This window comes from Photinus pyralis, unplaced genomic scaffold, assembly GCF_008802855.1.
Source record: "Photinus pyralis isolate 1611_PpyrPB1 unplaced genomic scaffold, Ppyr1.3 Ppyr1.4_LG6, whole genome shotgun sequence".
Lineage (NCBI taxonomy): Eukaryota > Metazoa > Arthropoda > Insecta > Coleoptera > Lampyridae > Photinus > Photinus pyralis.
The window spans coordinates 28,693,840-28,710,023 of record NW_022170663.1 but is presented as its reverse complement, the minus strand read 5'-3'; the positions used below and the strand labels follow the sequence as shown (position 1 = coordinate 28,710,023).

The window sequence follows — 16,184 nt, the reverse complement described above, 5'->3', positions numbered from 1 at the left end:
AAGCATTATGCGGGTCACTCTGTAATTGGGCGAAAGCCTGTTGAGGGCCCGGAACAAGAGAGGGATAAAATAAAATATAAAAAAAATTAAATGAAATTTGATACATAACCACTTGGAATAAAAGCAAATGTAGCGCCATTTTCCAAATTTGTTTTGTGCAGGATGTGCAGTGCCCACTTTCTTATTTATGGAAGTAATTAAATGAAATTTCATACATATATACGTTAAATAAAAGCAAAACTAACATCAGGTTTGAAATTTGGTTTTGCACATGCTATAGCCATACCCAGGAGCTCGTTTTCTATATTTGTTTAGTTTATTTTATTTTTAAGTCTTATGGTCCTATCACGGATTTTTATCGCCGGTTATTATGGTTTTACCGTTGTGTATTTTTTCGATACTCTAATTAGGGCTCCGTTCCGTTCCGTTTGAAAAAAAGTTAAAATAATATTTCATTCGTCTCTTTTTTAGTCTCATCGTATAGGTTGATAAAAATGAATCGCATTTTAAAACTCCGCTAGAAAATCGCATAAAATGGGGTATTTTTCGTTTGTGTCATCACTTTTGGGATGTAATCTATATTTGGCGTTGCGCGATGTGTTGCACTGCCATTTTGTTTGCTTTCATTAGGCTTTGAATACTTTATATCCAAAGTCTAAACACGCACCTGCGACAATCATCTGTTTACAAAATGGATTAAATTTTAGGGATACGCGCAACTCTTATCTACGACCGGAGAAAAACATGAAATAAACTTTTACAAATAAGACACAATTATAGTTCCTTACCTATCGTATAACACGTAGTTTCTTCACAATTAAATAAACAAATTAGAATGCGGATATAAACAAAAAATTAGACAACGTATCAAAAAGATCGGATGAATTATACTTGTAAAAACAGATTGTTAGCTTTCGGGATTCCCTTTTTTAATATATTTTTTTTATTTACTGAAGTCAAATGCAAAAAAATCGAGATTTTCCCATTTTTTCTTCGTTTTTTGTTTATAACAATATGTTCCGGGAGCTTCCGGCCAGGGGAACCATGATTTTCGGATTCAGCGGATTTTTTTACATAGAATAGGTACCTACAATTGGTTTCGTTGAGTGAAATGATAACATCCAGCCCAAACCGTAATTTGACTAGACTAATAAATATGCGTCTTGAAAAATACGAGTAGATATAAAACTGGAGACGGAAAACGTAAAATAAAGCAAATACAAGAAGCAAAGTGTCAACTAGTAACGTTAAGCAAATGTGACGGGTGCGACCGGAAAAGTGACAGATACGGCAGGTAAAGTAACAGAGGCGGCAGGAAAAGTAGCCTTGTAAAGTATCACTGCCTCTGTCATGACATAAAGTAGGCATAAAATAGTTATTTACATAACAGGCGGGAAAATGACACATTACTGACGAGGAAATATTGAAGTACGAGGCCGCTTTGGGGCCGAGTACTTTAATTTCCGAGTCAGGTAATGTCATTTTACTGACGAGTTTTGTATTAAATTTTACACGAAATCGTATTTTAATATAAAATTTTAATTGTCATATAGAACATTTTTGGTCCTGACTACCCGTTACACCCAAGACAAGGGATTCTTGAGATCAACAGCGCTGCGTTTCTTGAAGTCGTCCTAATCCCTGGTTGTCAACGTCCCACGCAATTCCCATTGGCGCCTGTCGTTAAAACTACTTGGTGAGCAATTGCAATATTATCAAAAAAAAATAATTACTGAAACCCTGAACAGATACCAAAACATTAGCAGAACCATTTTTGTGGAAAAATAAACCTTATCGGTTGTTTTTATACACAACTCAATAGTCTTTGTAGGAAACCTGATTGCTGAGATTTCGAGCATACATTAATGTAAGGGTGGAAGTCTTGTGGTGAAAGCGTATGGCGTACCTAACATTTTCCAGATAGTGTCTTCAAGACTGGCGAAGAAGCGCGACTACTAACAACAATAATTTTGAACTGGAATCTAGTTTAGAGAAAAGAGATAACTTTAGTGTTCGAATACATTTGTTTGCAGATAAAAGCGGGTCTTTTTATTTATTTTGGTTGTACGACGTGAGCGATTGATTTTTGACATTTTCACGCGTTGCTTCTAACCTTTCTTGATATATTTTAAGATGGATCTGCAATCCCCTTTCATATATCTTGCCGTATGCGCATTTCTCGTGATGGTAGTGGCAAATGTGAGACGAATTCACGTAAGTAGATACTCAGAGATGCACAAGGTAACCTTTTAGTTTTAGATGGAAACATATGGGAAATGGTCAATTGTTGTGCTTGCCGCAATGGTATCGGTATCGATCATTTTTTTATGGATTCCGTTGCACATTGCGCTTATTGTCTTGTGGATGTACCGAGAAATCATACGAGCGTACCTGAAACTCAAACATGGATCGGAATTTTTCGGAATAATTGGAGGTTCTGATGTTCTATATTTAACTGGGGACCACGAAAAAAATGCTATGTCCATATTGATGATCGTCGAAAGCAACGCCGAGGACATCTACGAAATATACAAAAGTGTGGTGGACAGATCTTTCTTTGCAAACCCAAGTAAGTTCCCAGAGTTGCACTGTGTGGTTAGACAGTTTGGCGGTTACTTCTACAAAGTGAAAGCAAGTCCGACAGTGGAGGAATGCGTGAAGAAAATGGAAGAGGTAAGCTGCGAGGGTGACAAAATCAGCAAAGACGAATTTAAGCAGTTGATGAATAAGTGCTGTAACGAAAAACTACCCAAAGGTAACACCCTCTTTTGGGATTCGTACATTGGTGTACAACCGCTCGATTGGAATAGTGAACCAAACAGTAGTGCACGCCATTACCCGGTCGTTTTCCGCTTGCACCATGCTATCGGTGACGGATTTGTAGCAACTCAGCTTTTATCCATATTAGTCGATAGGATCCCATACGAAAGTCAAGATCCCATGCACACCTACCTCAACAAGGTTAAATCAGACCCACCGCTCGCAATCATTTTCCACAAAATCGCCGTAACGTTGTATGCCATTGTTTACAGTATTTCAGCAATCCTGCTATATTTGTTAAACAAGGGTAGCAACAACCCCATGCAGGGCTCTAAGCGAAGCAATGTCGACGTCATTACAATGAAAGTTGACAAGGGAGATTCTGTTCGGAGAATAAAGCAGATTAAATCCACAGTTGGTCACACTGGATTTGCAAACATTTTACTTACAGCTATTTCAGCAACTCTTCAGCAGTATTTTGAATTTGTGAGTACAAAGCCGATTTGTCCTATAACTTCGTAAATATTTGTAGCACGCCAAGTGTCCGGAGCGCATTAATGTTATCGTCCCCTTCCTACGAAAAGCTGCGTCGCTATCCAAAATTCCACTGGGCCAACTTGACGCCAGTGATATATCTTTTCATAACAACTTTATCCTGCTTATACTCGGTTTGCCTTTGATTGTCGGAGATAATCACGACGTTAGCTTGACCAAACGCTTGGAGGCCGTTAATAAAGCAATCGCGAACTCTTCCAAGTCCGCAACCAATACGGTAAGATTTGCCTAGTGATCCGACCAAGCACTTACTACGTCTTTCAGATAATGTACTTTTGGTCACACATTGGAATACAAGTTCTACCAATTCCGATCTTTGGCCAAGTAAACGACGCCCCGCAGTCCAATGCAATCGTAAGCGTGCTTCCAGGACCGGGCCAGGCGTCGCTGGCTGACGGGAGAATGCCAATTCGAAATGTAATGTCGTGGATACCGCTCGCTGGAGGAGTAGGTGAGGTTTTTGCACTTTATTAGTGCGAACATAAAACATAATACCATTGCAGGTATGAGTATGTGCGTTATCACTTATAACGAGGGGCTCAACGTTACTCTGAGGGTAGATAAGGAGATCATTTCGGACGAAAAGGTTGCCCAAAGTATTTTAAATGGAATTTTTGAGAAGCTCGATTTGTTTGAGAAGGAACTGAAAATAAAATCGGATTAGGGAACATTCAATTCTTGTGTGCAGTAATATGTTTGTTATTTTTTTTGTTAGTGTTTGTTGAATATACCGAACACTTTTGTTTTATTCTGTATACAGGGTGTAGAATCTAAGATCCTTCGGATCATAATTCCTTTTTTGAACACCAGAGGTGTGCTGTATTCCAGTGGCGTATCCAACTTGCATTTTTTTTAAATGGCACACCCGATATTTTATTATTGATTTGGAAAAGTACTTATTTTTTTTCGCTGTTATAACCTTTTTTCGTCAAAATTTGACAGTTTTTCGAAATTTGTTTTTAGAAAAACTAAATCGCGCAGGCGGCTAAGTTTTGAATTGATGCACAGGTTAAGGCCTCTTCCACTGTCACATAATTTCTTTAGGGTACTTTATCGAAAAAATAACATTTTGATTGACCTTCGCCAAATGTCATATTTTTTTTAAATTTCAAATGGCACCCCCCTAAACAAATTATACCTCTGGGTAGCTCAAACTACAAATTTTCCATCGATTAAACAAAACCCCACATTCCATAAAAAAATTTCAGAGAAAAACCAAGCCAAAACACCAGTTTGTAAAAAAAAGTTTTTTTCCGAACCCAAGTGTGCCATGATGAAACAAAAGTTGTTCAATTCTCACAATTAACAGTAGAGTGTCGGCAGTGTATGATTGTTTTTTAATCAGTGTTGCGAAATGTTCCAAACTCAAGCAGAACTTGTTGATATGGTGTTTATTCTTGGAGACTGTTACCGGAATTGTTTGTTGGCGTCACAAAAGTACGCTGAGAGATATCCTGGTAGAACACATACAGATCAACACGCGTTTCGAAAAGTGGTGGATAAATTTACCTGAACCTCTTTTATTTCATCATGGCACACTTGGGTTCGGGAAATAAGGTTTTTGTTTACAAATTGACGTTTTGACTTGGTTTTTCTCTGAAATTTTCTTATGGAATGAGTGATTTTCTTTGTATCAATGGAAAATTTGTAGTTTTAGCTACCCAAAGGTATAATATGTATATGGGGGTGCCATTTGAAATTTTTAAAAAATATAACGTTTGGCGAAGGTCAATCAAAAATTTAATTTTTTCGATAAAGTACCTAAAAAAATTATTTGACTGTGGAAGAGGTCTTAACCTGTGCCTCAGTCAACTATGTTCCAAATCAGCGACAAAATATGAGGTGTTCCATTTAAAACAAAAATGCAAGTTGGATACGCCACTGGAATACAGCACGCCCCTGGCGATCAAAAATATTTTAGAAATATGGCTACGGTAAATGTGTACAATTTTGCTCTAACACTGCTTTCGGTATCTTTTATGGTAAAGGAATTATGACCCGAAGGGTCTTAGGTGCTACACTCTGTAGGTATATGAGTATGTATAACCAAAGACTATCCAGTCTTTGGTATAACATAAAAAATAGTAGTGCGAAGATTAAAATTAATTATTAGTTTGTATAGTACGTTTTTTGGGTGCATAAAAATTGGCTACCTCCTCCCCCCCTCCCCCTCAGTTTGTCAAATCTCAAAAATAATGTGAACGTTTTTTGCTGATTTGTACGTCAACTTGACACTCGTGATAAGTCCCATAATAAATTCACCTCTTGTAGTACTTATCAATGTGATCGGACGGACGAACTCGGGCGCCACCAAGCGAGACCGCCTGGTCGAGGTCGGCGGTAGCCTCGGCGGTAGCAAGGGTCTTGCGGATCGGTCTCGGAATCCACGGGTGAACGCAACGGGAGAAACGGCAGTCAGGAATCGGACGGGTTAAAAAGTTAAAGATTAATACGGTACTTACAAAATAGGCAAAAATTCAAAAGCGAGAAGAGTTACTTACTATTCGGTTAAACACCAAAAACAAAAGATCTAAATACGTTACGGTTGCAAAAGCAAATTTACGGTAAATATCAAAATTGTGGTACGTAGCGGCGAAGATGTAAAACCAAAAAGATCTAAATTCATAGTGCGTTTTCTATTTATCCAAACGTCCATTTCGAGTAGGGAGTAACTGGAATTCCAATTTCGTACGTAAACCTTCCATAAGTTAAACCAAATTAAGATGTTTTTAATTAATTACTCCTTTCCCCGATATCGGAAAAATATGAGACCGATGTCAGACTTCAACATTTTCAAGCGCGGTTCTTTTGAAATAAAGCCCAGCTTTATTATTGGGGCGAGTTTTCTGTAACTCATTTAATTGTCAATCCTTAATTGTACCATTGTATGTAAGGTATATATACAATGATTGTACGTATCCAATTAGTCGGAATGAAATCTCCAAAATGGGTATTTCAATTAACACCCATTGTTCATTCGAACGCTTCTAGTTACTGGGTGTTCAGCAAAGCTGGTCGACTTCACAAATATACGGTGTGGTCAGAACTTCGGGTATGAATTTCGGGGTGGAAAACGGGTAACTTTGTTACAGTTGACGTTTTGACGATGGACCTACTGACAGCTGCTAATGCGCCTTTCAGAATAACTGCTGTAAAAGGTAAAAACGGAAGAGAAGATGGTGGCAGAGAAAATGACAAGCTGGGGTGACGTTTATTGCCTGAATAACTATTAAATGACGGAACCTCGTTCCATAATTTTCTTTTTACCACCCGCACGTTAGTAAGGGAGGTATTACATTGGAGTAAGAAATTCCCCCCCCCCCCCACCTTTTTGACAGAAACACACGTTTTGAAGCATAAGGAATCCGAATCATACAATATCTCAATTATGTCGGTCCATTGCTCTCTCAGTCCATCGTCCTCTCTTTTCCTGCTAAACGGCTGAACCGATTAGAACCAAAATTGGTAAATATATTTTTAGGCATAAAAGGAAGAGCTGAAAAATTTTGGGTTGCAGGTTCGTTCGTTCACAGCGGTGAATACGATTACCGCCAGGGTCGTACAACGAGCCAAATTTTTATTCAATAAGAATGGTGCATCAATGTAATCAGGAAAAACAATGCAAAAATTGACGTTAAGAAAGATACAGGGTGTTGCATTTAAAAAATAAGAATTTTGGGTCAAATCATTTTTCCTATGTAAGAAGGAGCTAAGGGAAGCCAAGGAAGAAGAAAACGGAGCCTATGAGCAACACGAAATCAAGGAATTCGCCGTGTTCGCGGAGAACATCGCCAAACTCAGACCAATGTAGAGGAATATGCAAATGTAATGGTATAGGCACATCAAAAAATACAAAAGGAGGAAACAAGGGGGAAACAAGGGGGAAACAGAAAATAATATACCAATGACAGCGTGGGCGATGCTGGGACTACCCAAATTCCTAATCAACAGAACCATAAACGCGTGGCAAAGGGAGTATACTAGTATACAATGGTTTTGGAAGAAACCCGAACACCAAAAGAAAACCAGGGGGATCAAACAAGGATGTCCGCTTCCCCAAGGCTCTTCGCGATAGCACTTGACCACGCTATAGAACAAACAAGGATGGTGGTGACGAACTTTAGCACAGGCGGCCAATTACTACTACCGACATTACTGGCGTACGCGGACGATCTATTTGTAATCCCGGATAATTTATAAGACACTGAGGACTTCGTCCAGGCCAGCGTGGTACCAGGTACACCTGGAAATGGTGGACCTACAAATACACAACGAAAAGAGCTACATGATGATAAGAGTGCCAAGAAACAACACCCCCAGTACAAAGAAGGAGAGAAGACCATAATAGCCGAGAAGGAGATAACCATGAAGCACAAGATCAAATATCTGGGAACGTACATAAGCAGCACCCTCAGCAGGCACAACGCAGTGCAAGACAGAATAACCAACGCATTCAGAAGCACACACGGAATCTGGAACTTCTTACGAGAGAAGAAAATACCGGGCAGCTGGAAAATGATGATTTACAACAGGAACATAGCACCGACAATGTTATACGGAATTAACACTTCAGCGCTAACAAGGAGCAAAAGACGAACATTGAGGAGGGCGGAGTGGAAGGCACTCAGGATACTGAAGAAAACAGCAACCTCACAAGAAAGCGGAGAAGAGAACTACTAGAAAGAAAGACGATTACCAGGAGACTGAAGATGATTCAGATGAGATACTGGACATACCAACAAGAGGAACAAAGACCATATCATACGGGCTGCCAAGATTCTGTGTGCCTCGGAATGGAAGGTACGCCGACCCTGCCACACATGGAGCACCACCATAAACCAAACGGTAAGAGGTCTCGGGGATTACCATGGGAAGATGGGAAGAAAAGAGCAAAGACACACATCAAGGAAGAAAGAAAGCAGAAGAATACTGGAGGTGGAGGAAGAAGCCAAAGGGAGGAGGAAAAGGGGACAGAAAGTAACGCAGGGAGAGGACAACAATAAAAAGGGCCTAACACGAGGGAAAACCGGGAAGGGAACGAGACCAAAGGATAGGAACATCGGAAGCCAATGAACGCCCGGATAAGAAGCTATCACTAGAAAGCAGAGTTCCCTCTAAGGCAGAATACCAGTGGCGAAGCTGTGGCCGTACCCGTTCGGGTCGGATAACACCCAGTTAGCCGCCCCCCCCACAACCCCCCAATCCACAAAATCCACCACATTGTTTGGCATATGTCGCGGCCCAGCGCGATGGCAACAAAGTAGTGGAGAAACGTCCCTGATAGTGTCTACCAGGGACGCATCCTCACGACAGTTGACTAAATCCTGGGAGAGGCGGCGACGCCAGGCATAATATGTCAAAGTTTCAAGTTTCAAATCATTTTTACTATCTTACATAGGTATTGTAACGTATGATAACATCCCAAACAGTTTGAAAAGATTGATTCTGTTTGTGGTATTAAAAGTTTTACAAAAAATGTGGCACAGAGTCACAAAAACCACTAATCTCTATCTTTAAAAACAGCTGAGATACTCTGAATCTGAAACAAAATAGAACACACGGTACATGCCTAACTAATTTAATCCGTTTTGTTCTTAGTAGTCATGAATATTTTAAAACTATCTGATATTGCGGCAGTCCAAAAGGACGAGTGCAGAAGCACATTTTTTTAAAATGAAAAAAGTGTGCTATTGTTTGCGTTTTGTCCGTCCGTCGTCCGTCCGTTCGGACCCACTTCTGCGGTTTTGAACTACTTTTAGGGGAATGGTACTAGAGTCCTGGAATTTTCTCCAATATGTAGCCTATACCTTGAAGGTGTGTCAGAAAATCATAAAATTTAGCAGTCTCAAGGGGGGAGGGGGGGCATGAATTATTTCCTGAGATGCTGTTTTTGAATGTAAAACGTGCATAACTTTTACATGCGACTACCAACTGGTCTCAGAATTTGCATACCCATGCCTTTAGCGACGGGGGCAGGAGGGGGGCTCACACGTTCTAGCCTTCATGGTATTCTAATGAAAGGTCTCACCGAAATGAATTGGTTTGTACAAACTATAACTTTCCTGCGCGATTCTTTACCGAGATCAGTAGGCGGCCGGGGAGAGGAGGCAGGGGGTAGAAATTAATTTTATATTGCATGGTATTTCAATTATGGTCTCAACAAAAGGAACTGTTTTTTACCAACTACCGCCCTACTTTCTGACTCCTTACCAAAAGAGGAGGGGGGGGGGGCCATAGCCTCCTCCCCAGTCCCCGACTCCTTATCGTGATCGGATAGAAATAATTCCTTATATCTCAAGAACAGAAGAACAGATTGTAGGAGGATTGTACTCACAAAGGGCGATTGGGACGTTCTCCAGTCCTGTCACTACCTATTCGCCTTTCCAAATAAGAATAAGACCTCTAGCGGCAATAAAAAGAAGTCTGTTTACATTTCTGAAACGTTTAAAAGTTATCGAAGTCACAGTAGTTACATTTATTTGAATGAGCATTTGCTTCTTCATAGTTAGTGATTATTAAGGATCCTCAGGTCCTTTATAGTTTTGTATTGTCGTTCGTCCATCCGTCCGTCCGTGTGCGCTCTAACTCTTTTTAAAAGTGGCCGATTGTGTTGAAATTTGGCGTACGGGTACTTTGGACATTAAGGACGGACGCTATTGATTTTCAGGAAGCTGGTTTAACAGGAACAAAAGTTATAGGACTTCGAGTGAATCGGGAACAGAAAAAACTGCGGGCTCAATATAATAGAAATCAACATATTTCATTTCCTAGGTCATGTATCGAGTTCGGACTTTCGATAGATTATTGCCTATGAGTCTATGACTCTTAGATGTGTAACAATTGAATATATCTCTTCTTTGTGGTATAGGTCAAAAGTTTTAGAGCAAAATGTACCCAAAATTATTTTTTACACATGAATTTGGAGTTTTAAAAGCTTTCAAACGCATTATCTTGATGCTGAAAGCACGTGCAACTTTGATAACCGCATGTGTGTGATTCAAAGATGTTAAATTATTTTTCTGAGGCCACACGGATTTTGATCAAAATACGTCAAAATCATTATTTATGCACCAAGATCGTTGGGAAAAAGACCTAGGGGCATTATCTCAATGCCCAAGACATGAATTTGATGCATTTTTGTTCGTAGAGAATGCTTAACAAAAATTGTCACCTCATACCAATATTACGTAATTGAGTTTGTATTGAGTTATTTATACATGGTCAGGTAATACTATTAAAAGCTGCAATTAAAAATGTATTAGAAAATGATGTGTTAATGCCTTAATGGCGTAATCGACACAACTAAGTGCTATTTGTTAATTGATCTGTGAGCAATTTACGTCCATGTTTTCATTACCAAGAAAATTTAAACTGAGCAGTCACAATGGACGACACCAGCTTTTATTACACCTTGGATCCTTTACAGAGATTTTCCAAGTTCTTCGGTTTTCTCGTATGGACAATGTCAAAAGGATCTCCAAATCTAGGAGACAGGCGCATTGTGTGGTTTAGCTACACTTTCAAGCTTGTAATATTGATCGCCTGTTTAATCCATCAACGCTGCTGTCCACAAGAATGGGAAACCGTGGAACGAATAAATCACACTCTTATATTATACTGCGCTTATGTGAGCACTTTGCAATTTTTGTTTGTTTCTACACGCCATAACAAACGGTTCTCAACTATGATTGGGAATGTAGAAAAATTTGATTACGACATAGAGATGTTAACTGGAAGAAGTGCAGACTATAGTACGCCAAGAAAGCGACTAATTGCGACAATGACCGTGTTATACGCTCTCAATACAACTGGTCTTTTGATCGATATTGCAGTGGCATATATGCATAACTTGCTTGTAGACATCACAGTTACATGTTCGTATATAGTGTATGGTGCAGCACTCCTTAACACCTCAATAACGTGTTTCACGATATTTTTTCTTATGGAACTAACAAGAAGACTAGAAGTAGTCCATGGATATTTAAAAAATACTCGCCATATCTCAAAAAACTCGATTAAGATGGCTTTAGAAATTAATGGAGAACTTTGACAGATTGCCAAAGAGACAAATTTTATTTTCGAACATACACTACTGATAAAATTAGTCACAAACTTCAATTTTATACTGGACTCGATCTATTGGACTAGCTCGAAATCGTACAATGGGAAACCGATGCCAATAGGAGTATCCTGTGCGCTCTTCTATTGGATGGGCCTGAACTTGATTGAAATTTGCTTAATATTACGTTACTTTGTAATGTTCAGTAAAGAGGTAATTGGTGGGAAACATAATAATAGCTGTATTTAATTTCAATTTCTTTTAGGCCAAAAAGACCGTTCATATAATGGAAGATTTGAAACGCTATATTAACTTGGAATATTTGCAGGTATTTTCCACACTTCGTTTAAGGACTTCGCATCATTGTTTATTTTTAGGTAGAGTTGCTTTCCATTCAACTGTACGCCAATGAGTTCAAGTTTAGTATTTTTGGTTGTTTTCCATTGAATTGGAGTTTGTTGCATTCTGTAAGACGAAATCGATTTTTTTTCTGGATGAATGTAGCGACTTTTTGACAGATGGCTGCCGGCATTGCTACGTATTTAGTAATTTTTCATCAATTTCGGAACATGGAGGCAAAGAAATTAGAACCATGTCTCACTGAATAATTAAGACCTGTCGTCTGGCACTCGTAGTTATCTATGTGTTTCGATGGCTTCGTCAATGCAGTTCATGCGCGATGATATGGTCTAAACGCACGGACCGGCTATAAAATCCTGGTCTGTGTTACCATACTCAATCCAGCGCTGCCTTCAAAGGGATTGCGACACCCGACCCCCCATTGGCGGATCTTACGCAACAAAGGAGCGGCAGGGTATAATCACGGAAACCCAAATAGAAAGCACTGCCACTCTTCTACAAGAGGCTGAGACTACTCGTTTGGGTTACGGTCTAAACGGTTCACGGTCCTCCTCGACCGGCGTCTCAGCTGTGCCTATTTGTATATAATTTATATTACTCATTGTAATCTTATAGGTTTCATTGTTAATAAACACCTTTACTGTTAATTCTTCCGCACTACAGTAACAATTGGCACCCTCTACGTGTGGGCTATCGACGACAACGCGCTTTGACGTCACCTACGCCCAGACGGAAGAAGACCTACCACAAGTCCAGGAAACTCTCCGAGACATGGGGACCACAAAGACATTCTTCGTGATCGACCTCAAATCCGGCTACTGGCATGTGCGTTTGGCAGAAGAGTCGAGACCACCGACAGACTGTTCAACTCCCAATAGCGCCCCCTACCAGTTCAAGGTTCAAGCTTCGGGCAGCCCTAGAAAAATGCCATTTCGGAGTCATTTCATCCGACGGAAGCAAATGTCGACGCCACCGCAAAGAGTCAATCTGCACGGCAGAAAGACCTACCTCTCGGAAGCAACTTTGTAGCTTCTTAGGCCTCGCCAACTGGAGATCCAGGCACTATTGGACAACCTCCTGAAGCGCATCACCCCATTCCGGTGGACGAAAGATTTCGAATGGGCCTTCCAAGACTTCATACACGCCCTCACCGTGCCCCTGAGCCGGCCTAACTTCGAGCAAGCATTCACGCTACTGACCGACCCCAGCAGTAAGGGTATCGCCGGTGGCCTATATAATATATTATGAACCGACTCCTGGACAGAAAAACATCCCCAGATATGTTAGTGTGAAGCTGAACCCTTCATAAAGCCCGTTACCATGTCAACGAGCAAGAGTGCCTCGCCGTAGTCTAGACGGCCAAACGTGTCCGACCATACCTGGACGACCACACGCCGATCACTTCTATGGCTTGGCAAGACGAAGGACGAGTGGGGTAAATTTCCTCACTGGGCACTCGGACTGCAGGAATTCTCGTTTGACGTGGTAGACTGCTCGGGAAAAACGAACGAGGGGAGGGGCATGCGAAATCTGACCCGCCAGCCAGAGTGAAACAAAACGATAAAGCAAGAAAACAACGGGTAAGACAAGTTCACCGAAACCAACACCGCTACAGATCACACGACGCAAGCTATGGACCTACCAGAACCCAGTTCGAAACAGACGATCTCGCGATGGAACGGGTAAGAGACAACGTCACCGGTGACTTACCCCATTATAGAATATAGAGCACGCCGGGACGAGCGCCTATTGGATTAGAAGAAACGATGAATTACTGAAGGTACACACCCACGGCCACCGACCGGCACCCAATCCTCAACGCGGTCAACATCTAGTACCATAAGCTCAACCAGCGAGTACATCCGGCCACTGCAACCCCTATAAATGAAAGGGGGGGGGGGGACTACACTCGATCCAGGATTGTCAGGGTATAAATACGGAAACCCAAACGCCAGGAACAGACTCAAGTCATCCACTACCCTTCTACAAGCGGCTGAGACTGGTCGTTTAACTCTAGCCCATCACGTTCCGTGTTCAAGGTCCCCCTCGACCAGCGTATAACGATGCCAACGCCTACCTGTGTATATTTGTATACCGGATGGTGCACGGTAAGTAGGAACATAGGGATTTAACATGGGAATATTTATGCAATGCACCTTCACTGTTAGTTGTTCCGCACTACGGTAACAGCGTGGCTCCGCATAAATGTTCAACTCTCTCGTCTCTCGCACGGTGTCTTCATGGAGATGATGTCTCGCTCTATGCGTAATTTGTGTCTTCGGGATCCACACTAGTGGATGGATTGGCTTAAAAATGCACGGATCTTTCTGCGAAAACTACTTGCGCAGATTTACCCCGAGGACTGTGCCGCTTTTCCACTATTTGCACTCATATTTATAGGTCCTGTGTTTGCCCTTTCTTTCTCTTACTACTTTCTATACTACGGGAGTATAAACTCCCCTACATTTGTCAATCATTCATTCGGTATCGAATTACACTGCCCGCTTCATTTATCCCATCCTGAATATATCGTACAACACGTAATGTAGTACAAATATATCCATAGATGTTTAGTTTTGTTTATACGTTTGTTATCACGCTGACTCTTTCTCCTGTACGAATCACTTCTCGGGGTCGGTTGACCATCTGGACGGGCGCAACTTTCACTTGCCACTTTTTCATTCGGAATTGCGTACGTGGACGGTTACCACTTTGGCGTTTGGTCAGTGTTCTTTCTTTTTGTTGCTTTCCGTGGTTACCTTTTTATTATATTATGGGACAAGGAGACTTGCTGCTACGTGATCATGCAGCTTGACTTCTGTGGCTGGACCGGTCTGCATCACTCCTTCTGCAGGGTAGTTGGTGGCGTCTGTATTTGGCCGTGAGGCGACTTAGAGGTCCACCGGGTTATTACTAACTCCTGCAGTTCAGGCTATAAAAAGCCGCTGAGAGGGAGCGACGTTTTTATTAATTTTTTGTGTAATGATTGTAACAAGCAGTATTTATCTCTGACATCAGCGAAAGTAACGTCAGTATATTATCTTTCCATTTATTGAAACAAAAATCCTCGTTTGATTCCCCCTCCCCATTAGAAATAGTTTACTGAATCCTAAAATAAGTAAAAGTAAGCGTAAAAATTAGGTTCTATGTTTTTCCATATGGCTAAACTGATGAAATATGATCCAATATGTTGTGATTCCTGATGCCATCTACAAATCCTTAATAGGAAAAGGTAGGTTCAATCGGTTACTTACGGAACGTAGCAAAGTCCAGTCCAATGGAAAGCAGCCAAAGATGTCGAATTTAAAATCGTTGACGTAGACTTGAAGAGAAAAAAGTTGTACCTGAAATGTTATACGCTTGACTAATTAATTCAAGAATCATTTGCTACCTGCAGATGTTGCACATACAATTTATCCATAAACCCTTCCAAGTGCTCCATTATTTCAACGGTCTTTTTAGCCTAGAAGCAAAACAATGTTGAGTACTTTTGGCTAAATTAAATCAAAAGGAAACATTATTGACTGTCAGAGTCCAGTTAACATAGTGACCGCATCGCTCAGTGGCCCAATATGGTCAGGTAGCATAGTCTAAACCTGACCTAGCGACTTGGTTTATTATTTTATTTAGGAGGCAAACTCGGTTTATTGTAGCGCATATTCCAGAAGCGACCGCACGGCGCCATCAAGTCGATAAAGGATAAGTCACTTGCGATAAGGGTTAGCTGTTTGAATGATTTAAAAAAAGTGAATGCTTCGTAGCTACAAGTCGAACTGACGGCAATTGAGTTGGAGTCTTACCTCACTCTTAATTCGTGTGAAGCGACGTAGAAGTATAATCAATTCCCCCAACAGCATTACCAGCCACAAAACTGGAAATATGGCGAACGACACTCGGCTCCACATCTCCGCAACTAGGAACACGTCCAAAACGCGTGGAAACGCCAAGAGGCTGATGACAACGAAAACGACTAACTTGAACAACAGTTCGCTTTCAACCATAAATGCCATGTCGTGCTGAATTTGTTGTAAAGATCGGTACGTTTCCTTGATATTTTCGATTGTACGTATGACACGTAGGTTTCTTCCACGGATACGTTTCAACTTGTCGTTTAGTAGACGAAATCTCTTCTCAATCTCTCGAAGTACCGCGTACAATAAAATGAAGCGATTATTGCTAAGAATCGAACAACAATACTGAATAATGACGCTACTTATAGTTACGTTAGCATTAAATTGTAGAACGAAATATAAATTCAGAATTGTGGTCGCATACCTGCAGATGAAGGTAGTGTTAACATGCAATTTCGTTTTCTTATACTTCAGTGTAGTACCCGTTAGCACCTTGAAAACCTTGTCCAGGTTTGACAACCTATTCAGGCTTGTCGTTAAACATCTCGTGCGAAACCTCGCGACATAGAGCCTAGCAATGCTGGCTGTGATTAAAAGAA

At 40.8% G+C, this 16,184-nt stretch overlaps 2 protein-coding genes across 3 annotated transcripts; one reads left to right on the top strand and one right to left on the bottom strand.

Annotated features, from left to right (window-relative positions):
- Positions 1 to 1,559: 1,559 nt before the first annotated feature.
- LOC116174932 lies at positions 1,560 to 4,070 on the top strand. Of its 2 annotated transcripts, none has more exons than XM_031492970.1 (7): positions 1,560 to 1,696; positions 1,749 to 1,867; positions 1,925 to 2,214; positions 2,260 to 3,246; positions 3,293 to 3,532; positions 3,580 to 3,766; positions 3,819 to 4,070. In XM_031492970.1, the coding sequence occupies exons 3-7, from the start codon at positions 2,134 to 2,136 to the stop codon at positions 3,977 to 3,979; spliced, it is 1,656 nt and encodes a 551-aa protein (XP_031348830.1). In that variant the 5' UTR covers positions 1,560 to 1,696; positions 1,749 to 1,867; positions 1,925 to 2,133; the 3' UTR covers positions 3,980 to 4,070. The 2 variants fall into 2 exon arrangements, with proteins under 2 accessions (XP_031348830.1, XP_031348828.1); XM_031492968.1 differs by having other exon boundaries at positions 1,921 to 2,214.
- Positions 4,071 to 14,801: 10,731 nt separating this feature from the next.
- Positions 14,802 to 15,640, bottom strand: LOC116174012. The gene is made up of 4 exons (XM_031491789.1): positions 15,535 to 15,640; positions 15,126 to 15,197; positions 14,989 to 15,078; positions 14,802 to 14,943 (listed from the first exon to the last, which is right to left on the bottom strand). Exons 1-4 carry the CDS (start codon positions 15,637 to 15,639, stop codon positions 14,872 to 14,874), a joined length of 339 nt encoding a protein of 112 aa, XP_031347649.1. The 5' UTR covers position 15,640; the 3' UTR covers positions 14,802 to 14,871.
- Positions 15,641 to 16,184: the final 544 nt, after the last annotated feature.